At 54.1% G+C, this 22,882-nt stretch overlaps 2 protein-coding genes across 15 annotated transcripts in view; both read left to right on the plus strand.

Annotated features, from left to right (window-relative positions):
* The window catches only part of CUNH10orf143 (chromosome unknown C10orf143 homolog), a 64,592-nt gene that overhangs the window by 22,614 nt on the left and 19,096 nt on the right, over positions 1-22,882 (plus strand). The gene's annotated exons all lie outside the window — the stretch shown is intronic.
* The window catches only part of EBF3 (EBF transcription factor 3), a 115,323-nt gene continuing 111,865 nt past the window's right edge, over positions 19,425-22,882 (plus strand). For 9 of the 14 annotated variants that reach the window (XM_065746884.1, XM_065746877.1, XM_065746872.1 and 6 more), the window contains exons 1-4: positions 19,426-19,606; positions 19,693-19,849; positions 20,049-20,112; positions 20,686-20,741. In XM_065746884.1, coding sequence (XP_065602956.1) covers positions 19,473-19,606; positions 19,693-19,849; positions 20,049-20,112; positions 20,686-20,741 — 411 coding nt within the window. In that variant the 5' untranslated portion in view covers positions 19,426-19,472. Of the gene's footprint in view, positions 19,607-19,692; positions 19,850-20,048; positions 20,113-20,685; positions 20,742-22,882 lie in introns of all 14 variants that reach the window. The other 5 variants (XM_065746870.1, XM_065746871.1, XM_065746875.1 and 2 more) reach the window with 2 other exon arrangements.

Raw genomic sequence — 22,882 nt, forward strand, 5'->3', positions numbered from 1 at the left:
TTCTAATGGGAATACATTAAACCTGCGGTAGTGCTTCCCCTGTGAATTGTACTTCTGTTTCGGTTTCAGTTTACTGCTGCTTTTACCCATCATGTAAGAGACAGACTGCCATTTCATTCCAGCAAAATGAACGGGAGACATCAGCGAAGAGCAGCCTTGATGGTGGAGGAATCCACTGGGGATGAACTTTGGTGTTGTTCAAGAACCTACTTCAAAACTTAAGCAAGAACTTGCTAAAAAAGGAGAAAAGGGGGAAAAAAAAAGAGGGACTTGAAACACAGGAATTTCATCTTCATGTATGAATGGGAAAAACGCACCCAGTGCTACGTGGTGCAGAGCCCAGACTGAGCACTGTGTGAGCACACAGTGCTGACATCTGTTAAGGAAGGGATGTGCCTCCTGAAACACCCTTCACTGCTGTTTTGAATGGAGTCAGTGATGCTCCTAGCTTTGTGTTTATTTTTAATCATAGATCTCTCATTGCTGTGCAGAGCAGTTCCCCCAAGAAGGCCCAGTGCATGTGCCCCAAACTGTCCTGAAAGCCTCATCCAGAAGCATGACATGGAAAGGGTGCAGATCCATGCCAGTCCAAGCACTAATGCTCCTGCTACATGCACAGAACAAGCCCCTTCCCCAGCCCCTCCCCTGATCTGTTCTCCCTTGTAATAATTATGTAATTGCATGCAATTCCAGAAAACAGCATAAAAGTTGGCTCTATGATGATTAATTGCCCCCATGGCTTCCTGTAAAATTTCCAAAGTTCCAGCTGGTCACACAGGGTTTGGTTTGCAAAAAGTGTTGCACATTATTAGATTTTCTGATAAAGTGCATTCTTTTATGATTCAGAAAACCACTTTTCCTCGCGACAACTGCTATCCTCTTTGTTATTCACCCAGGAGATGCACGAGCCAGAATGGAGTGCACTCAGTTGAAGAAAGGTATTCCCAATCAGACATGCAGATTAAGCATTACTTAATGCTGCGTAAACAAAGCATCACAAAAGTTTCAGTGCCAGCTCTGCCTGCAACACGTGCAGGTTGAAAGGATGCAAGCTCAAGGAAGGCCTGGAGCACTCAACACCAACGCATGCTCCTGAGCACCTTGCCCTGCTGTAATCCCACGGAAGGTCCCCATTGAATCCAGCTCCGTTCATTTCATCACACACTGTTTAACTTCCAATAAACCCTGAGGAAGTCAGAACAGAGGGCAGTGAGCACTACTGGCGTGGCATGCATCTTTCCTGACACGTGCTCTCTACCTTCTGCTGTCCTCCACTAATCCTGACCATCAAACTATCACCTTCCAACGCCGGAGAGCCATGACAGAACACTCCCCACACCTTCAGACCTTCCCCAGCTGTGTCACCTCACCACAGCCCCACACGGCAGCAGGTGCCCCAGTGCACAACTCAGCACCTGAAAGAAGCAGCAGCAGCAGGGAGGATGGGACCCACAGGCACGGCTCAGGACTGCTGTCATATCACTCTTCCAAGCATGGGCTGGCAAATATATTGCAAGACAGAGCGTGAATCAGAAGGCAACTTCACTGAGAGCATCAGGGAAGCATGGAAACACTAAAAAATAAACACTAAAACTAAAAAGTGCCTTGAGAAATGCTGCTGGTTCTGTTGGTGTAGCAGTCTTGTAACAAATCACACATCTCCATCACCACCACATGCACATGTCCCTTAGAGCCAGTGCTAACCTGGATGCAGAACCCAAGCTCTAGCACAGGAATAAAACCACAGGACGAGATCCTGCAGTTTTCTGAAGCAACAGCCACATGTGCAGCCCAGGAGGGACACGTGAGCCCCAGAGATGCCACAAGCAGCTGGGCCAAGGGTCGGGGATGCCAGCGGGGTCACAGGCAGAGCTGCCAAGCTGAGGAACTGAGAGCAGCTGTTATTTCAGCATATCAGAGTTGCTGGGTGATAAAAAGGGCAGTAAATGTTAAGTTATACAGAAGAAGGGAAAGACAGCCCCAGCTTCACGTTATAACCAATGTTTCTGAGTTATTACCATTTACAAAAATATCATTGTGATTCTAAGGAAGAATTCAGCTCAGCACTCAATGGCAAATGGAGTGTTAAGGAATACACAAAGAAATTGAAATGGAATACATGCTAAGGGATTTGATTTAGTAGTTCAGTGGGTAGGGATGGTGATAGGAGGATGGTTGGACTAGATGATCTTGTAGGTCCTTTCCAACCTAATGTATCTATAAATAAACATGGTGATCAGGCAGAAGCAGCTTGTGCTCACCTGTGGAGCACCTCCTGCAATGCCAGCTCCCTCCAGCCTCCAAGCTAATACCATAAAGCCAGAAAAAAGTACAAAAAAGCAAAACAAAAAGAGGTTTCACAGTGAAAACAATTCAGTGAGTTCAAGGGGTTTTTCTTCAGGATGAAAAGCAGGAACATGTTGAGGCATAGTAACTCATTTGGGGCAAATACCCTCAGAAACACCTCAGCTATCACCACGAGCACCTCGTACAAGTACAAGATATTCATGCATGGCAACAAGAGAGGCAAATCCTGCATGCGAGCCACTATTTCCCTCTGGCAAGAGAAATCCCCATTGAGGGCACGAGCATGTGCTGCTGGCCAGTCTCAGGGAGCCACCATTGTTCCTGGGGATGCTAATAAATAATCCAAGTTCCCTCTCTCCTGCTGCCCCCTTTTCCTTCACTTTGTATTATGCAAAACAGAGAAATATTATCATCTTCATAGCATCCTTCTTGAAAGGCATGCATTTCAAATATCATAAAGAGGTATTGTCATAATGAGGTTAATGACAATAGGGTTTCCAATATCAAAGAGCCAACACACAGCTGCTTTATAGTACGGAGTGATATAGCACAGAGCTCCATAATGAGAGTAGAGAGTTTTTGGGTTACGCATTTTAATGAGTTTGTAATAAGCAAAGTACTACGGAAGAAGTAATTTGCATTTCACAGCACTATTTAGATAGAATACTTTGTTAACACTCACTACATTGAAGCAGGAAAATTAGCCCAACTTCATAAGGATTTAGAGTCTGAACACGCACAGGCCATTGTGCAGAAGATGATATGCTTTCAGGGCTGGAAGAAAAGTTACTGAGTAATATCTGCAGTGAGAGAGAACGGGGAGGAGCACAATACCTGTGCCTCTTTCACCTATAGAAGAGGGCAGCAACAAATGCTGCTGTGTTTGTGCTGTGTGTTCCTCACTTGACAGCTCAGCCTGCACCTCGCAGTGGCCATGCACACCAATGTTTTGTTGGAAAGAAGCATCTTCAGCACTGGCATGGCCAGTCTTGGCAGCAGCATCCAGCACCTGAGGAGCCTGAGATCTGCCCATCACACTGCTGGATCCACTGCCCCAGCCACACAGCTTGCTCCCCATCCCAGGGGGAAGGGGCCCAGCCCCCAGGAGAGGAGAAAGAGACATCTCAACTACATGGTGTAACACCACACATACGGTGCCCCTGCAGCACGGCGCTCATTATGGTTCATTCAATAAATAGATGTACCTTAAGAACAATGCATTCATCTATTAATGTTCCTTATGGGAGGCATAATCGGCTTCATTAGAAGCCATTATTATGGTAAAACTCGGAGTAAAAGCATCATGAACAAGCAGGCAGCACGATCAATTAAAAACCTGCAGTGTGCAACTGATATGGACAAATGTTCAGAGGGCACCCAGCACAGCCCTGCTGCTGCAGCAGCCCCAGGATGGAGAACTGTGCTTCCAGCACCAGTACTGGTGGGGCACAGCTCGATGAGAGCCTGGCAACCCCTTGCCAGGTGTGGGCTGCCTCCAACTTGCTGACTGCGACTCAGAGCAGCTTGCAGGCAGCACTGTGCACAAAGCAAGAGGACAACTCTGCTGGCACCACTGCCTTTCTGAGCATCCTCATCCATAGGGCTCAGGTAAGCAGAGCTCACACTTGGGGAGGTGTCCTTGCTAAGCCATAACAAACAAGGCCTGGATGCACTTAAATACTTCCAGTCAGCAGTTGAGCTCAAGGCAGACTCAACTGGGTACAAATCTGGCACAGTAAAACAAGAGCCAGCCTCAAGCAGGAATCCAAATGGTGGCAGCCACTAAAAGCTTCTCCCATTCCCCACGTCAGTGCAAAAGCTGAGAGCTGTTACTCATCAGGATCAACGCATCAGCTGTTGGGAAGTCAACAGCACTGTGTTGGGAAGGGGTTACCAGGACATTGCTCAGTCACAAATGGACATTGCAGCAGGGGGGGGGGGGAGGAGCACCCCAAGAACTGCTCTCTGCAAGCAGTCAGAGCTGGAAGTGCCAGGACACCTCCACAAGTGCACTGCAACTTCAGCCACTCTGGAGTTCTCCCAACAGCTAAAACCTTGGGAAGGTGCAGGAACAGCACAGCCCTCCTCTGTGAGCAGTTTAACAAACACGTCCCGCTGGAAGGAAGGGCTGTTAATATGCTTGCCCCTCCAACCTCTATGACTTTGGCAAAAAAATACCCAGGAAAACAGAGGACACAGTAACATGTAACCCCCACTACAGAGTGAGATGGAAGCAGCCTGATGAGAGGCTCCGTGGCCATGGGCACCTGCAGGACTAAAATGTGCCCAGTGCTGCAAGGAGACAGAGCTCCCAGCTGCATGCCTGGACCACCCTGCACCCACCCCACATCCAGCAGCACGGGATGAGCCCTCCAGGCAGCAGCAGGATGCACTCAGCCCCCAGGCTCCTGCCTCTGCTCAGCTGCAGTGCAGCATCCCTGCTTGTCATGAAGCCCTCAGAGCCGTTCCCCCGATGATCAAATAAAGGTACAGTAATTTGCAGCAGTAAGCCATCAGCCCTTCTAAATAAGGAAGGATTGCTTCCTCCTTTCACAAGGAGCTGAGCACACTGGGCTGGCTGCTCCTGGAAACACCACAGCACCTGATTTGAGACTAAACAGAACCAAGGGAAGCATTGGGTGTTTGCAGGGGTGGGTGGTGCCCCTGGGAACTCACAGCAGAGTGAGAAAACCATCTTAAAACGTTCTCTAAGGCCACAGTGCTGACTGCTCGGGGTCTTTTCTCTTGCAAACATCCAGAGCACTGGAAAAAATGGCATAGGTGAGAAGAGAGCACCCGCTGTGCTCCACACCAAGGAACTACCATCAGCAAGCTGCAAGCAAGCTACAGCAAGCATAACCCTGGCAGCTCTGTTTCCAGCCTGCTACACTACGATGCTGTCTGTCACTGCATTTAGTAGCTGGGCAGGATGTGACTGGGGAAGCGTGCTGGGCAGGTGCACAGCACTAAAATAGCCCAGAACAACTGCAGTCTGTCATGACATCCACGTGCTGCAGTACTCACAGCAGTGAAGCTGTAAGGAGCTGGGCACGAGGCACTGGAGCGAGCCCTGCAGATGCTGCCTCTGCAGCAGCTCAGCACCCCACGGTCTGCACCCTGCTGGTCCTACTGCTGTCCCAAAGCCAGCAGCTCAGTGGAAGGGAGTTAAAAGCTTTCTCTGAAGAGTTTTAGAGAAGAGGCCTCGTGAACCACCTTACAAAAGAATAACCAGTAGATGGCAGGCCTGCAAAGCCTGATAAGATCGAGCAAGTTCATTCGACTTTGGTAAAAGACAGAATGGTATTTTAAAGACAAATGTTTTTATACTTTAACTACCCTAACAGGATCTATTAGTACATCTGTACAGATATTTTTTAAAGAGTTACAACTACAAGATTACCATTAGCACCCTTAAACAACCTAGTTCAGGAAGATCCATCTGAGTCAAAGCTGTTTTTCAAAACCAAGTATAGTTGAGCATCTAATAAAGTGCAGATAAATTCTCTACAGCAATACCCAGATCCTTCCCAGCACCAGCCAAGGCAATTTAGGACTACTGTAATCGACATGCCTGTAAGATGGCAAAGACACCAGAAGCACAATGTGCCAATGCCCCCTTCTAGCCACCAAGAAAAGCAAGGGGTATCTTGTTGAAAGATAAGGCAAATCTGCGAACTGCACAGATCAGCCACTCTCCACGTAGTGCAGCTCCCACCATAAAGGTCTGCAACACAAAATACTGCTTTGAAACTTACTAGGAATGTTTAAATATCAGTTTAGAAGAGGGATGACCAGAGCTATTTGCTGCTGTTGGGGCAGACCTGACCACGCAGTGTAAGGGCAATACTGGGAGCAGGGGCACCAAGCAGTTGGCTCCAAAGGGTTTGAAACCACACAGCACCAGGCACACAGACTCCTACAGCCAAGCCTTGGTAAGAGGAGTTTATTATTTTTTTATTTATTAAATACTTAAAGGGTGAGGAAAACTTAGCAGCAGCTTTCTGCACAGGTTCACCCTGCTGCAGTACCTCTGTAGGGCTGCAGCGTTCATCCTATGAGCACCAGTGGGGAAACTCAGCCCAGCAGCCCCCACCCCTTCAAGTTTTGTCATCCTTGGAGTCAGGGAACTTAAACGCAGTACATTATTAAATGCCATGTACTGTTTCCTCAGCATAGGCATCGTACATTAGCACAGCCTCCCTGCCCACCATCAGGGCAGGGAATCTTTCTCATGCTCAGACCTCAGCTCTCAGGTACCCACACCACTGCTGCGCAGCCTGAGAGTGCCCCACACTGTGCCCACTGCTCCTGGAAGGAGGTCTCCCCCAGGCACCCCACAGCACGGGCTGCCCTTGAGCAGCAGCTCTCTCCAGAGCTCTTCTAAGCAGATTTCACCACAGAGTTGGTGAAAGCACAGCAACAACAGCAGAGCGTGGTCCCAGGCTGCAGCAAGTGAGGAGTTGTTCAGATGCCACAACCATGGGCACAAAAACAAAAGAAAGAACCTGCTTACCTTTGGAAGGCCTCAGGTGTGCAGGGACCTCCAGCAAAACATCCTTGCTGTCACTGCCAACCCTTAAATGAGGGCTGGGAAGGGGTGGATCCCGGCTCCACCCCTTCCAGTTACTCAGGTACATTGCATGCAGCTGAGCTGCCCTAAGCTGGCCCTGCTTTCCCACCACCCTCCTGGTGCCACCCCCTGCACTGAGCAGGGACACCCACAGCTCATCAGTGCTCAGAGCCCATCCCTGCCCTGGGCTGTCTGCAGGGACCACCCCCACCTCTGCGTGCAGCCGGAGCAGAGCCTCACTGCCCTCACTGTAACACACTTCTTCCTTATACCCGGTCTAAACCCCCTCCTCTCTCAGTTTGAAACCACTTCTCCTTCACAGCAGCCCCTGCTCATGAGTAGATCCCCCTCAGGTACTGACAGACCACTCTCAGCTCTCCCTGGAGCCTTCCCTTCCCCAGCTGCACAGCCCAGCTCTCAGCCTGTCCCCATGGGGAGGTGTTCCATCCCTCGGGTCATTTTGGTGGCCCTCCTCTGGACACGCTCCATCAGATCCACGTCTCTCTGTGCTGAGGATCCCCCATCCGAACACCTCTGTCACAAGGACCAGGGCTGCCATTCCACGCTGATCTCCAAGGCACTCATGTGGCCTCTGGAAATCGCAGCTCCCAGGACGTAAGCGTTGGAAGGAAGTGTGCTTTTATGTGTAACAAGTGATTATATGGCACTTAAACAGGAAATCAGATGCTTCTTATTCCGCACTATGTTCAGGAAAGAAACACCGTAATGGGCGAGGTGAGGGGTGGTTAATGCCGTAATGTTTCCCCGTACGCTACTGGTGGAACCATTCCGGGATATTGCATACAATTCGGAGCATATACATACACGGAAATGTCTCTGAAATATATAACACTTGCTGAAATGTTGCATGAGGGAGTAAAGGATCACTGTCTGAAAGATGATAAATACCGAGCGAGGAGACGGCTCTTTGCAGATGATCAAACCTGACATAATTGTGAGCAGCAGGATTAGCACAAGATTTAGTGCCTGAGTTTACAGGCGCTGCGCGTGGCTGATCACAGGGACCTCTCAGCAAATGAAACAAACAGATAATTCTGGGGTGTTTGGGGCACGGTGGAAATACAGGCTGGAAAGGAGAAATACCACAGGACAGCGACAGGAAATCTCAAATCCCGTTTCCTATCCGTTGGAGTAACAGGGCAAGGCTCTTCCTGCCCCGTTTCTGCAACACTTCAGTGTCACTTCTCCATGCAGGAGTGGGTCACTGCAGGCAGCGAGGACCTCCACACGCTGCTAATATCATTTATTTAGCCCTCAAATTCTTGCTAAATACTCCAGGATTCGTGGCGTGGCGATGGCCAGCTTCAGTTCTGTGCCAGTGCACTAGAACTGGGCAGAGGGGATTATATTGGAGGACATATTTCAGGTCTGAAAATAGAAGCAATAAGTAATAAATAAGCTCTTAAATCTCTCTTCTAGCATCTTTATCAATAAAAGGTCGGCTAAACATGCTGTGCCTTATAGAAATACAGCATCTGATTATAAGGCAAACTCAACCAGCAAAACGGAGCTGTTGCTTGTAGTGCAATGGAGATAAACTGGAGCTGGATAAGATCCCACCCAAAACAAAGCACGCACGTAAAAACCCACTAAGATCTATAATTCAGCAAGTTCAAAACACATGCAGGCAGGTCTGCGAGGTGCTGGCACCTGGGACCAGTGATTTCACCTTGAAAGTAATGAAGGCCTGCATCACTTTTTACCCCACTCCCCGCTTTATTTGCTCCTTTTTATTCAGCCTAAGTTCATTTCTCTCCAGTGTCTCTCCTCCCATCACGAGCCCAGGGGCACTTCCCTGCACAGCTCTGTCCCAGTGCCCCTTTGGATATTAGACTGCCACAGTGTGCCAGACAGCACTTGATACACACGAGCACACGGAAATACTCACAATGTTCTTACCATCTTCTTCCTGTACATCATGTGCAGCTCGGCGTGTGAGCTGAGTTCTCAGCTAGGATACACTTGTGGAAATCACTGCATTATATTGATTATCCCTCGCTAGGACCAGCAGACAGTAAGCACGCGTAATTGAAGAAGATGACTCCAACTTACTCTCCCTACGAGCACATTGCCATGCAAATATGTCTTGATTAGGTTGTTTTCCTTCTAAGAAGGAAGTGTTTCTGTGTTGTGGCGCCTGAGACCGTTTCCAGCAGAGCCTGCTGGTTGAGCTCTCTGCTGGCAATACTTACATCCAATATTCTCATTGCTCTTGTTTGTCTTTTTATTGTGCTCACATCCTCTTCCTTCGTCCCACCTGTCTCCATCAGCAGGCCATAACACTTTTGCACCAGAAAGAGGGCCTGAAGGCAAATATTGCCTGTCACTGCCACGTTTTGTTTCGATTCCTGAGATGCCAGACAGGCTGTGGATGCCCCATCCCTGGAGGCACTCAAGGCAAGGCTGGATGTGGCTCTGGACAGCCTGCTCCAGAGCTTGGCAGCCCTGCCCACGGCATGGGGGTTGAAACTCAATGATTTCTGAGGTCCTTTCGGACCCAGGCCATTCTGTGATGCTACGAGGAGATCCAGCCATGCTGTGCACCCCCAGCAGATGCTGAGGTTTCTGGGATCTCAGCCTGGGCCATCCCCGTGGGCACTGCTGCCATGTTTCCTGGGAGCTGGCAGCCCCTGGGCTGGTGACCTCCTGCCCCACAGCTCAGAGCTGGGGGACCACAGCTCGGCACAAAGGCAGCTCCGTGTGGAAGGGCCACAGCTCCAGTCCATGTCCTCTCACATCCCTGACACTTCCCACTCAAGGATTTAACCCCAGTGCTGGAGGAGATGACATTACTTTTTTATGGCTTTGAGGGTGTGACCTTTTCTATCACCGTGCTTTACTCACTTCTGCGTGGAAAAAAATAACTGGGAGAGCTTTCAGCGCATGAGGAAAATGACTTTGTGATGATGGAAAACAGAGGATCTTTATGCAAGGTGCTCAGAAATGATTCTCAGGCTGAGCGCAGCCCCCCTATGGCCGACAGGCTTTGCTAATGCACTGGGTGCCACACAGAGGTCACTTGGAGGCACACTGCACACGCGTGTCGTGCTGGTGGCACGTTGGCTCCGTGCCTATGTTCCTTACCACGGGACTACACCTGAAGCCTCACCAGCACTGCTGCCTGGGTTCAGCCTCCCACCCACCAGGCGGATTTGGGGAGCTGCGACCGTTCAGCACTGAGATGTGGTAACAGCACATCCACTAGAAAGTGAGCTGCAGCTGTGTGCCGCCGTGAGGGATGCCCTGATTTGGGAGCAGACAAGATGCCCCAGGCTGATGGAAGAGTGAAAACGCAAAGGTAACGTGCTTATACCGTGGGGAAACATCACTGCTGCTTCTGGAGCGTCCCTGCAGAGTGAGAGCCAGGAGCCTCAGTGCCTGGCTGCTGAAAGGAGCCATCCGAGCACACTGAAGGCTGGAGGTAAGATTAAAGAAGGTGGAATGAAAACTGCTGATAGAGTGTGCAGCATGCTAAAAAGTGAGCTAAGAATAAAGAGATAAGGAGCACCAAGATGTTGTCACAGTTCTACTCTAATAACTTAAGTAGCTGCCGTTAGACAGCAGTCCCAGAACACTGTAATTTCATCCAGGAGAGAGGGATGCCAGGGCTGCAGGCAGTGCCATGATGGCACACGGGGCACTGCCACCCACCCACAGCCCTCTGCCCCGTGGGGACAGGGCACAGAGACAGAGCTTTGGTGTTGTAAGCACCTGATGCTGCTCGGTCACCTCCTGCACTGTACTCACACTGCTGATTTAACAGGCTCAGCAAAGCTCTCTTTTTTTTTGTCCACAATGAGGGTGTGAAAAATAGATGATGTTTTTAAATTTTAACGAGTGGGTTGGTCACGCTCCCCGCAGCAGAAGGAGAGTGGCACCCTTCATTTGCAAACCATCCCACTTGCTGGGCCGTAGCGACCACGGTCTGAAGGTGCAAGTTTGGCAGCTGCACACCTCCCTGAGGAGGGATGCTCCGGGACAGAGCATCACTTCTTAACGAAGCACTTCCACCTCTGTGCAAAAATCGGTCACCCTACAGCGAAAGCAAACCTACTGGTGGTTTCTAACAGAGTGCTGCTGGGTTTATGACGTGCTGCCAGGTTGGGTGAAGCTGCTGGGGCTCAGGCCGGACTTTCCCCACATCCCTGTTGGTTTCAGAGGCCACAGAAGCCCTTTTTCCCTTTCTGCTCAGGAAGAATTTGTGAACATGCCCTCAGTTTTCCAGGTATTGCTGCAGGAAAGGAGCCCATCAGAAGTGCACCCGGAGTTCTCCAGCCCACAGCCTCAGCTCTGGGCTCCCTGGGATGCAGCAGGACGGCCCCGGCACCTCACACAGCTGCACACAGCTGCTGAGGGCAGCACCGGCGCCTGCCCGACCTCCACAGGTGAACGTCTGCACAAATTAAACCCAACCAGAAAGTAGCTGCCGGCAGAACAAACCCAAAAGGGAATGTTATCCGAATGTACAACCAAGGTCAGCATTGATGGGCTTATTTTTAATACATGTAGCTCCATTCCTGAACTGCCCCTCACTACGGGAATCCACCTGACTGGGAAACAGCTCTTTTTTTTTCTCTCTCTCTCTAAACACCTTCCCATCTTGTAACCGCACATCACTTACAGCGGTGCTGCATCTCTGGAAAGCATCCGTGCGAGCAGGGCTGCGAGTCTCGCTGCAGCTGTCCCTCCTCGAAACGAACCAATGCTGCACGAGTCCTTGTGCTGAGCTGGAGGAGGGAGGGGAGAAAAACAGAAATAAACAGAGCAGAATTGCTCCAGGCCGGCGGGATCTCCCATCGCCGCGGTGCGGTACCAGCACACGCATTCCGAAAGCAAACATTCACGCAGCCGCAAAGTTTGTTGAAACCCCGTTCCTGCTAACGCGGCACTGCGCGGACACCGCACCGCACCGCACCGCCCCGCACCCCCAGGGCCGTGCCGTGCCGAACCGGGCCGGCTGCTTTACCGCCTCCGAACCCGCTCTGAAGCGGAGCCCGCAGCTCCGGCTCTTCCTCCCCCGCGCCGCGGAGAGCGGTGCGTTCCCACGTCGGGCACCGGCGGAGAAAACTGTTGCGTTCCCAAAGCGCTGCGCCGTGAGAACCGCGCACCGCCGGGCAGCGCCGCGCACCGCTGCGCCGGGGAAAACTCCCAACGGCCGGGCGGGGCCGGGCGGGGCCGGGAGGGGCCGGGGCGAGGCCGCCGCTTCCTCCCTCACGGGTCCCCCGCGTCCCCCCCCCGCCCCCCGCCCGCGCAGCGCGGGGGGAGCGCTTGCGCACTGCTGCGCTCCGCGCAACGCCGTGCCCCAGCGAGGCTCGGCCGTAAGTGTGGTGGTAAAGCGCGCAGAGCGCACGCACTCCTCCGCCGTTCCCCACCTCAATAAACAGTGCCCGCCGCGCGGGTCGGGGCTTTCCCTGGGAAAAGCTCTCCCCGGCCCCGTTGGCCGCCGAAGGTAAGCGCGGGGATCGCTCTCGGGGTGCGCAGCTGAGAGGGGACGGAGCGCGGCGGGCGGGGGGAGGCGGAGGGGTCCCGCTTACCTGGGACGGGTTACGCGCGGAGACCGCGGGGGGGTGCGCGCCCGCACGCGTCCCGCCCGGCCGCGCCGCTCTCCCGTCCTGCGCGCAGGTTGCGCGGTGCTGCGCGGGGTCTCGGCCGCGTCTCCGGCTTTCCCCCCCCTCTCCCCCCTCCCGAGCACAAAAGCGGAGCCGGGCGCTGCCGGAGCCGCCGGCCGAGGTGCCCGGGCTGCAAACGCAGGAAGCAATTAAAACTCCTCCTTTCGGATTAACAACCAAAAATTGATCGATCTGTCAGGAATACCGCTGATTTATGAAAGGTGCTTATTTCCTTGGGATGGAGAATTTTATGTTCTCTAGGTGAAACGGAGTTCACCCAGCTCCAGAGTAGATTGATGTTTTAATAAAAATAAATAAAGGGAAAAAGCGAGCCTGGTCTGTGGGGACATCAACTCTCAAATCGCGGAGTTAGACTAACAAATCAAACCGCATTATCTTTACATTTCATATCTTTTCATCCAACGCCTTAAAAAAAAAAAAAAAAGGAAGAAAGGAAAAAAAAAAAAACAAAAAAACCTCGCGGGCAGCGCCGCAGCCCTTCATTATCCGTAAAAGTTTTTTTAATCCGACGCTCCGAAGTTGGAATAGCAGTAATCGGTGTGCGCGGGGAGCGAGGCGGCTCGCGGGCTCGGAGCAGATCGTCCTGTAGATGGCACACGGTCCCCACGCTACAGCCGCTCGGAGCGGGGATGCGCGGGGGAAGCTCCGCTCCAGCACTTGTTGTCGGCCCAAAGCGGGCGCGGTGCTGCGCGGGGCGGTGCGGGGCGGGGGGAGCGACCGCTCTGCCCGGGGGGGTCCGGCGGTGCGGTGCGGGGTGCGGGGCAGACCCGCGCAGCGGGGCCGGGCAGCAGCCGGGAGCTCGACGCGTTTGTCTTTGCAATGTAAATTTCAGCGGGACAAATTGCTTATTAATAGTCTAGAAGAGAAGGCAGTTTCTTTCTTTCTTCTTTTCTTCCTCTGTTTTTATTTCTGCATGGCCCCCAGCTATGCTCTGGGCAGCCTCGCCGCCCAGCAGTTTTCTCCGTTTCAATATCCTAAAGAAAATGCAAATCGCCACGCCGTGGCCTTTTGAAAAAGTTAAATTAGCAACAGCGTTAAGTGACTCCATTAGCATGGAAAACATACAACCGTTTAACGGGAGAGCGGCCCTTCCCTCGGAGCGCAGCTCGCCCCTCTCCGCGCACCGCGCAGCGCTGCGCCCGAACCGGGGCTCGGCTGAAAGATCCGCGCAGTCCGAGTCCGTGGAGCTCCCGGAGCGGGGCGGCCCCGCGGCTCTTCGGGGTTGAGAAGGGCGAAAGACGTGCGGGACAGCCCTGGGCTCGGGGGCACCTTCCCCCTCTGCCCCCCGAGGGTGCCCGGAGCCCGGTGTGCCCGCCTCGCCCCGTCGGGGCCGTGCTCCATCCCAAAGCTCCGCTCGGCAGCGGGCACAGCCCGAGGGGACACGGCCCGCAGAGCTCCGGTCCCGCTGCGCGTTGGCATCTGCCGCTCCGAATCCCTTTAGGGCAGAGCGCCGTGGAGAGCGAGGCTTGACCAGGAAAGAGTTAAGGTTTATATTATTCAGCAGAGGTCTTGTTAGGATGTAATCTGCATTTTCTAACTACTGCGTAATAAAAAGTGAGAAGTTTTGAGACACCTTTCTTGATTATACCTTTGGCGATACTTTAGGTTTTACATTTAATTTGCATTTTGTTCTTAGTGAATATTGAAGTCTTGAGTGGAGGATTGAATTTTATTAGGACATCTGGACTGACAATATCAAATCAGACACCAACGTCCCAAAGCATGCTAAAATTTCAGAGTTAATTAGAACGAAGTGTGTTTAATTAAAGCCAATTATAATATCTGAAATTATCTGATCGATCCTTGTTTGTTCAGTCCCACTCCTTTCATATTGTTCTCGCGGCGCCGGAGGAGCCGGCCGGCCGCGGCCCCCCGCGCTCCGCACCGCTCCGCACCGCTCCGCACCGCACCGCGGGGACGGCCCCGGCGGAGCAGCGTTGGGAGCGGGCCGCAGCCGGGCGGTGCCCGCAGAGGAGCAGCTCCGTGCGGGGACGGGGCAACTTTCAGCCTTGTTCTGTCGGGAACGAATTCTTCCTTTAACAATATCGGGGCTGCGAAGGGTGAAAGTGCTCCTGGAGGAGCGCAGAGCCGAGCGGTACCTCCAGCGGAACGGCCCCGCACCGCCGAGCGGGCTCCACCCCGCTCCCCCCGCCGCGCAGCCCGGCCGAGGGGCGCGCAAAGAGAGCGCAGGGCCGCGGGAAGGGCGCGGGGTAGGCGGAGAGCGACTTGGGCAGAGCCTCCCCGAAAGGGCCCGGGAGGGGCGGAGATGGTGTCCCCCGCGAGCCCCGCACCGCGCCCGCGCAGCCCGAGGCCCGCGCCAAGCCCAGGGGCTCCGAAGGGCCCGGCTTCTGCCCCGCGGGGCGCGCAGCGGGACAGCGGGCAGCCCGCGGCCGTCGGACGGCCCCGCTCGGGGTGCGGCTGTGTGCGCCCGCGCCGGGAGCTCGGATCCCCCTCGGCCCTTCTCCGGGCTCGGGGCGCTCGGGAATTGGGATTTTAGCCAAGTTCCGAAGTTGGCCCGAGCCGGGAGACGGAGGCGTAGAGGCGGGCGGAGGGGGGGCCAAGCGGCGGCGCGGTCCCAGCCTTGCGCGCTCCCTGCGCGGCCACAAGCGCCGGGCGCAGGTTGCGCGGCGCCGCGCGGAGCGTCCGCCGGGGACCCCGGCGTCGTTGCCTCCTCCGCCGCGCGTTCCCCTTCTCACGTACACCGAGAGGTGCCCGTCAGCGGCCAGCCCCCGCCCCCCCCGAAAGCGGAGCTGCCGTACCTGGGCATCCGCCGCTCTTATTGAAAATACCCGAAAATACCCATTTATCACTGCTCTGGAGCGCAGGAAACGAGAGTTAGCGGAGATTTGTTTCGGTTCAATCGGGCATCAATTGCGCCTACGTAACCCGGCGCGTTCATAACAGCGGCGCCTTCGAACAATAAAAGTGAGAGAGATGCGCGGATGCTGCGCGGGCCCGGCCGTGCCCACCCCCACCCCCCAGAAGAGCCGCGCAGCGCAGCGCAGTGCGGGGCAGTGCCCGCATCCCCCGCGGGACCAGGAGAGCGGGGCCGGGGGGGGGTGGGAAAGGAGCAGGGAGAGCCCCCGCGGGTCCGCGCGGTCAAATCCACGCGGGGCTCCGCGCCGCGTGATGGCAAGCTTCGAAAGACGGCGTGGGGGGAAAAAATGAAGTCTAAAAAATGAAATAAAATCAAATAAAAATAAATAAATAAAGTGCAGTAATTAAGATAATAGTCCCGAGAGGATTGTCCCGAGGAACACCACCACCAAAAAATAAAATAATAATAATAATAATAATAATAAAGTTTAGGAGAATCCTATAACAGCTGTGGAAATGAGGCTATCAATTTTAATCTGCGCGATCCATGTACAGTACGTGATTATGTGTTATTATATGCGAGAGGAGGAAGGGATCCGCGGAGGTGATTTATTGCGGCCGCGGGGGGGGGGTGGCCCCGGGCCGGGCGCTGCGGGCGGTACCCGGGGCGCGGGGGCCGCGGGGGTCGGGAGCGCTCGGCCCGGCTCGGGGGACAGCTGGGCTGCGGCCATCTGAGCGACATCTGGGAGCCCACTGGTGTGTGGCACGCGAATCGCTTGATGTCGCTATTTAAATGCAAATTTGCGGGGGGGGGGGGGGGGGGAAGAAGAGGGGGGGGGGATCGCTGAAGCCTCACCCCGTAAATTCACACAAAAGGGAGACTCGGCGAGCAAAAGGAGGAGGAGGAGGAGGGCTGCGGAATCGGGAGGGCCCGGGCCGCCCCCGGCAGCCCTCGCAGCCCCTCTGATCGCCCGGCTCCGGGCCTCGCTGCGAGGTGCTCTCCCCCCCAGTTTCCCCCCCCTCCCCCCATTTCCCCTTCCAGCGCGGTCGCGGAACAAAAAGCCCCGCGACGTCCCGGGTCAGAGGGGAGAGCCGGGCCGGGCCCCTCCGTGCGGAGCGGCTGCGGACGGGAGAGGTGCCGGGGCCCGACCGAGAGCGGGGAGATCGGAGCCATCCCCTCAAAATAAAGAGAAAAGGAAAAACAAAACAAAACAACAACAACAACAACAAACCCAAAAACAAAAACCCCCAAACCAAACCCACAACATAAAGTTGGTGAATGATAAAGACCGTATTTTCCACGCTTTGGGTGCAGGACCAGATGATGTAGAAAATGAGCTGAAATAGATTCAGCCTCAGAGCCTGTTGTGAGGAGCAGCTGATTCCCCTATTTCTGGCCAGATGGCTTCTGAACACAGATTTGCATTCATTTTCGCTTAATATCGTCCAAAATAGTGGGGCAGCTGCATTTGTTGTCAAAAAGGTTTAAAACTCCCTTTCTTTCTGGGGCGGGATCGTTACCTTATGCGATGGGCTTATGGAACTTCTTCCCCCCCCCTCCCGCTTCTTTAGTCAACAGTATCAGATTTAAAAGGATTTGTTTTAAAACCTCCTAATTTGGTAATCAGATTTAAATCGCCTCGGCGCGTGTAATCCGAATTAAAGATACTGTAAATGATTTTAAGCACCACGCTTTCGTTAGCGATGGGGAAGGGACAACTTCGGCGTTGTTCCACTTTAGGAAAACACTTCATCGTTGTGGCGTCGTCGCGGATTTTTGTTTGTTTGGGTTTTTTGGGGGTTTTTTTTTCGCTCTTTTTGAGCTGCGCGCGTTCTGCGCGCCCGTCCGGAGCGCCCAAATATCCGCGCAGATCCGTGCGCGTTTCGCAGCCCCCGCAGCGCTGCTGGGACCGCCGCTCGGCCGTCCCCCCACCCCCCCACCCCCCCCGGCGGTTTGGGGCTTCGCCTCCACCGCTCCGCGCCGCTGATGAACACGGGAATTTTCTTTTAATTTATCATGAATAGTTTCCATACACTTTGATTTAAGGTTATTAACATTCTATAGACAGTGGCATCTTTAATATGTGGCGATCGCTTCTAAAGACTAATCTCATTACCCTCAAATAGTCATAAAATATGATTTTATTATACTTACGTATTTAATTAGACGGCCAGCAATGTAATGGATTTTGAGATCGGGTAGAGCAACAGCTTTGATAATTCACTTATCTTTGGCAATAGTCATTAACCCCCAACACCAGCAAAATAGATTGCTTTCTAACGCAGCTTTTCCCTCACCCCTCGGAGGAAGGAGCGGGCTCTCCCGATAACACGGGGCGGATTTACGTTTTGCACCGATTCGTCGCAACGCGACCGTCCGCACCGTCGCAGTTTCACCCGAGCGGGGAAATCCTCGGCCGGGCCGGGCGGAAAGAGCCGCGCACCGCGTGGGCGCGGGGCTGAGAGCGCAACCGCACGCGTGCGGGGACAGCGTGCGTGTGCACGCGTGTGCGCGGAGGGCCGGGAGCCGCGCGCTGCCTCTCCGCAGGACAGTGCCCGGCAGAGCCTTTGTCTGCCCCCAGGGCACCCCCCCGCCCCCAGCAGCCCCCCCGCAGCCCAACACCGCACGGGGCAGAGGAGCGGGGCGGCGGGACCCCCCGAGCTCGGGGACAGGTGCTGAGGTTTTGCTCGGCGGGGCAAACCCCACCCTCCCACGGTCGCGTTGTGCACGCTCTCTTTTTAATTAATTAATTTATTTACCCCCCCTTATTTATTTATTTATTTATTTATTAAATTCACTTTGTTTGTTTTCTTTCTCATTTTATTTTTATTTCTTTTTTGCTATCTTCACGACCTGGCTTTAAAGTTCTCCGTTGCTTTTTTTTTTTTTTTTTTTCCTTTTCTTTTCTTTCCTGAACTTTTTATTTATTCATTTACTCTCCCTCTCTCTACTCATTCACCCATTTTCTTCTTTTCTTCTTTTTTTCATCCCCACCCCCCCCACCCATTTTTATCATTATTCTTTTTTTCTCCCTCGCGCTTACGACACTTCCCCATTTCTTTTTCCACCCTCGGCGTCAACCTCTTTAATTATCTCCTTCCGACTCTTCACCGCGCACCTCCGTCCACCCGCTCCCCCCCCGCCCCCCCCACGCCCCCTCCGTCGACCACCACCCCACCAGCAGCAGCCTGGGCCGGCAGGGGCCGGCAGGAGCGCGGCGTCGGCTGCGGCGGTGGAGGCGCGGGCGCGGGGCCGGGCCGTGCGGGCCATATATGGCTCGGGCTCCGCCCCTGCGCGCGTCAGCGCTGACAGCGCGGCTCCCGCGGTGCGGGGCCCGGCTCCCGGGAAGGGCGCGCTCCTCGGGGAGGGAGGGCCGGGCTCCGCGCGCCGCCGTCCATTCCGCGAGACGCCACGGGCCCGCGCCCCGCTCTCCTGTGCCCGGGAACACCTCCGCGGTAATCATTTTTTCGTTTATTTGTCTTTTGGAGCAGGAGAGCCTTGCCAGAAGTGGTCGATTCAGCAGTGTCCCGAAGCTTTTTTTTTTGATGCTGTTTTACTAGGATGACACCACGTTGAGAGCATCTACAAACAACAACAAAAATATTTATTCTTTCGAAAAAAAAAAAAACCAACCAACCAAAAAAAAAAATAACCCCCGAAAACCCCCCGTCACCCCAAAAACCCCCAAACCTCGCAGTGCCGCCGGCTGTAGTTCCACTTTTTTTTTTCTTTTTTTCCCTTTTTTTTTTAATTTTTTGCTTCTTTTTTTTTTCTCTTTTTGCTTTTTTTTTTTTTTTCCTTTTTGCTTCTTTTTTTTTTGTTTTTTCTTTTTTTTTTTTTTTTTTTGCTTTTACCATTCCGAACCTCCAAGCTGGAACGCCACCACCCGCGCGGCCGCGCAGAAGAACTCCGCAAATTGTTGATGTGGTGCCCGCGCAGGACGCGCTGAGGAAGGCAGCGAGGCTCGGAGCGGGCTCTCCTCCCCGCCGAGCTCCGGCAGCGAGCGCTCCTCCGGAGAGGGGCAGCGACCGAGCCCGCACCGCACCGCGCTCCCCTCCGCGTCCCCCCCCCCTCCCCCCCTCCCTCCGGTTTCGCTTAGGAGCTGCCGCCGCCCCCGTTTGTTTTAATGTTTGGGATTCAGGAAAATATACCACGAGGCGGAACGACCATGAAGGAGGAGCCGCTGGGCAGCGGCATGAACCCGGTCCGCTCGTGGATGCACACGGCCGGAGTGGTGGATGCCAACACGGCCGCGCAAAGGTAGGTGCGGCCCCCCCGGCCCCGCCGCTCCGCCGCCGCCCGCTCCGCTCCGCGCTCACCGCGCCTTGTCTTGTTCTCTCCCGCAGCGGCGTGGGGCTGGCTCGGGCGCATTTCGAGAAACAGCCGCCTTCCAACCTGAGAAAATCCAATTTTTTCCACTTCGTCTTAGCTCTGTACGACAGGCAGGGGCAGCCGGTGGAGATTGAGAGAACGGCTTTTGTGGACTTTGTGGAGAAAGAGAAAGTAAGTCTGCCTTGCCGCTACTCCTACCGCTGTCGTTGCTCCCGTTGTGACCGCTAGCGTTACCGTTCCGGCCGCTCCGGAGCCCCTCGGCCGTGCGGGACGGGGCCGTGCGGGGCGGGGACTGCGCGGGGCACGCAGCGGCGGCCCGGAGCCGCGAGCCGCTCTCGTACTGAATGTCGTTATTTATCGTTACTTGCAGGAGCCAAACAATGAAAAAACTAACAATGGGATTCATTATAAACTTCAGTTATTGTATAGCAACGGTAAGTTTGGCCGTCGCCTACGCGCGCCGCGGCGAAGTCTCACTTTCTTTTTTCGAGGCCTTATTATTATTTTTTAAATTACTAGTATTCTTGTTATATTCTTTATTTTGTGAAGATTAGGAGATGAAAATTGCACGCGTGTAAACACGGCTCCTTCCCCGGCACGGGAGGAAAACAAAACAGGAGCGATCAATAAGTCAATGGCACTTCACATGATTAAGCGGCCGGGCTTGAAGTGGGGAGTAAAAAAAAAAAAAAAAAAAAAAAGGGGGATCGATAGGCGCTGCGCTCAGCACCACTTTTAAGTGACTTTTCCCACTTTTGCCAATTACCGGTAATTATCGCGGCGGAGCGGAGCTCAGCCCGGCCCGGCCCCGTCGCCCCGGGCCCCCCCGCCCCGCTCGGCGTGCGGGCAGCTCTCCCTCCACCTCCCCCTTTCTTATTTTTATTTTGATTTCCCCCTTTCCCCCCTTCCCCCCCCCACCCCCCATTTTAATTGCTAGCCGGCCGCGATGTAACCCCGCGCGGCTCCGTGGGAAACGCTAACGGGGATTTCTGTCCGCTTCCCCGCAGGAGTGAGGACGGAGCAGGACCTCTACGTGCGCCTCATAGACTCCATGACCAAACAGGTGAGAGCCGTGCCGAGCCGTGCCGTGCCGTGCCGAGCCGGGTCGGGTCGGGCCGTGCGGTGCCGGGGGGGCCGCATCACCCAGCGGTGCGGGACCGGTATCGCCTCGGTGGGTGCTTGTTGCCGTGTCTGTTACCGTTCATTTGGCAAAGGGGTAGGAGAACGGGGGAACAACCCCAGGCTCAGATTCATTTTTAAATGCCCTTTATTTTTATTCTTTACCCCTTGGTAACTTCCCCCCTCTCCCCACCCCACCCCTTTTTTTTTTTAATTTTCATTTTTATATTATTATTATTATTATTCTCGGTTGATATCTTCTCGCTGGAGACAGGGCGGCCCTCCTCCCGGCCCGGCCACTCTTAGCCCTTTTATTTTATTTTATTTTTTAATTTAATTTATTTTTTATTTATTTTTGCCTTCCTTTTCTTCCTCTTTTATACCGCGCTGATGGAGTAACGCGAGACGTTCCCTCGGATTTAAAAGTTAAATGTGCCGAGGTGAAAAGTCAGCTTGTTCGCCTCTGGTCCGCGCTCACCCCGCAGCCCCCCATCTCCATAATTCAAACTCCGTGCTCCAGGGGTCACCCCAACCCGCCGCTCCCTGCGCGCAGCTCCTGTTTCCTCCCCAACCCTCTGTCAGCCCTTGTAAATAACATAATTACAAGCGGTTCCTTATTCAATTATTTAACCTGTCTTGGACAACTTTTCCGCTGATAACTCCGTGAGAGCGGCATCGCTCCGCTCCGCAGCAATTAAAGGCAGAGAGCCGCTCGCGGGCTTCGGATTTCATCAGCTTTTTATTAATATTATATATTTTTTCGGAGAGACGTTCCAAAATATTCTTTTATTTTGGGCCGGGAGAGGGGGGGGGGGATGGGGGGAGGGGGGGGGGGGAGGCGGTGGAGGGGGCAGAAAGAGGAGGAGGTGAGAACGGGGAATGATTTACAGTAGTCTGGAAATCAGATCCCAGGGATGGAAATGAGAACCGTGCCTCCGATCTGCCGCCCGCACCGCCCCGCGGGATCCCGCCTCGGCTCGGGCTTGGTTTTGTTTTGCTTTGGGTTTTTTTTTTGTTTGGGTTTTTTTTTGTTTGTTTGTTTGTGGGGTTTTTTTTTTTGTGTGTGTTTTTTGTTGGTTTTTTTTTTTGCAAACTTCGCGGCCTTCCCCGCGAGGAGCGGTGCGGGGCCCGAAAGTTGCCCTCGGTGCGGGGCCCGCTGCGGGACGGAGCGGAGCTCATCCCGGAGCGGAGCGGACCGCAGAGCTGTGACAAAGGGCGGAGGCGTCGCTCCCTCCGATAATTATTTCAAGGGGTTACAGAGGAGCCCTTGTAAACTCTGGAGCGCTCTCGAGTTGACAATGTGGGTTTATTTCCTTTGTATATAAGAGCTAAACGCTTTCGGAAACCGCTGTAGTGGTGCAATTAAGGGGCTCCCGTGGGCGGCTCTGAGTTTCGTTTCTGGTGAAGAAAGGGGCGAAGAGGGGCCGGGGTCGGTGCGCGTGGCCGTGCGTTTTCGCTCCGCACCTTCGGAGCTGAAATAACGGCTTTAATCCGCCCACCCTGACGGGAGGCAAAAGAGAGCCCGGAGCTGATCAAAGAGTCAATGGCGCTGAACCGACAGCTTATGGATTTCTGTTTGTGCAACAAAATAAAAAATAAATCACTCCTAAAGACGTGGTTTCATCAGAGGCGAAGCAACAACCCCCGAAGTTCTGTGGCTGCGGTGAAGCAGCGCTGGCGGCCCCGTCCTTTGGGCTGCGAGCTGCTCCAGGCTGCCCCAGCACTTCGGGGGTGCCACTGGGACGGCACTGGGACGGCACTGGGACGGCACTGGGACGGCACTGGGGGCGGACGGAGGTTCCCGGCCGCATCGCCTCGCCGCTCCCGGCCCTACGGCGGAGCGGAGCGCGCACCTCCAGCCCCGCACCATCTGGCGGACCCGTGCTCAAAGCCCACTGAGCCGTGTGTTCCCAGACACTGCCTTTTTACCAGAGAAAAATCATTGTTAGCACTTTCAAAATAAACACCAGATTGCCCATTAGCGCTTTCTTCCCAAATATCCGCCGAGGAGAAGCGGATCGCTGCGGACGCCCCTGGGGTCCCTCAGGGCGCCGGGGACACCGCTGCTTTTGGCGGTGGGGGGCA

Source organism: Cyrtonyx montezumae, unplaced genomic scaffold (genome assembly GCF_038088225.1).
Source record: "Cyrtonyx montezumae isolate F1298 unplaced genomic scaffold, pur_monq_1.0 scaffold_4, whole genome shotgun sequence".
Lineage (NCBI taxonomy): Eukaryota > Metazoa > Chordata > Aves > Galliformes > Odontophoridae > Cyrtonyx > Cyrtonyx montezumae.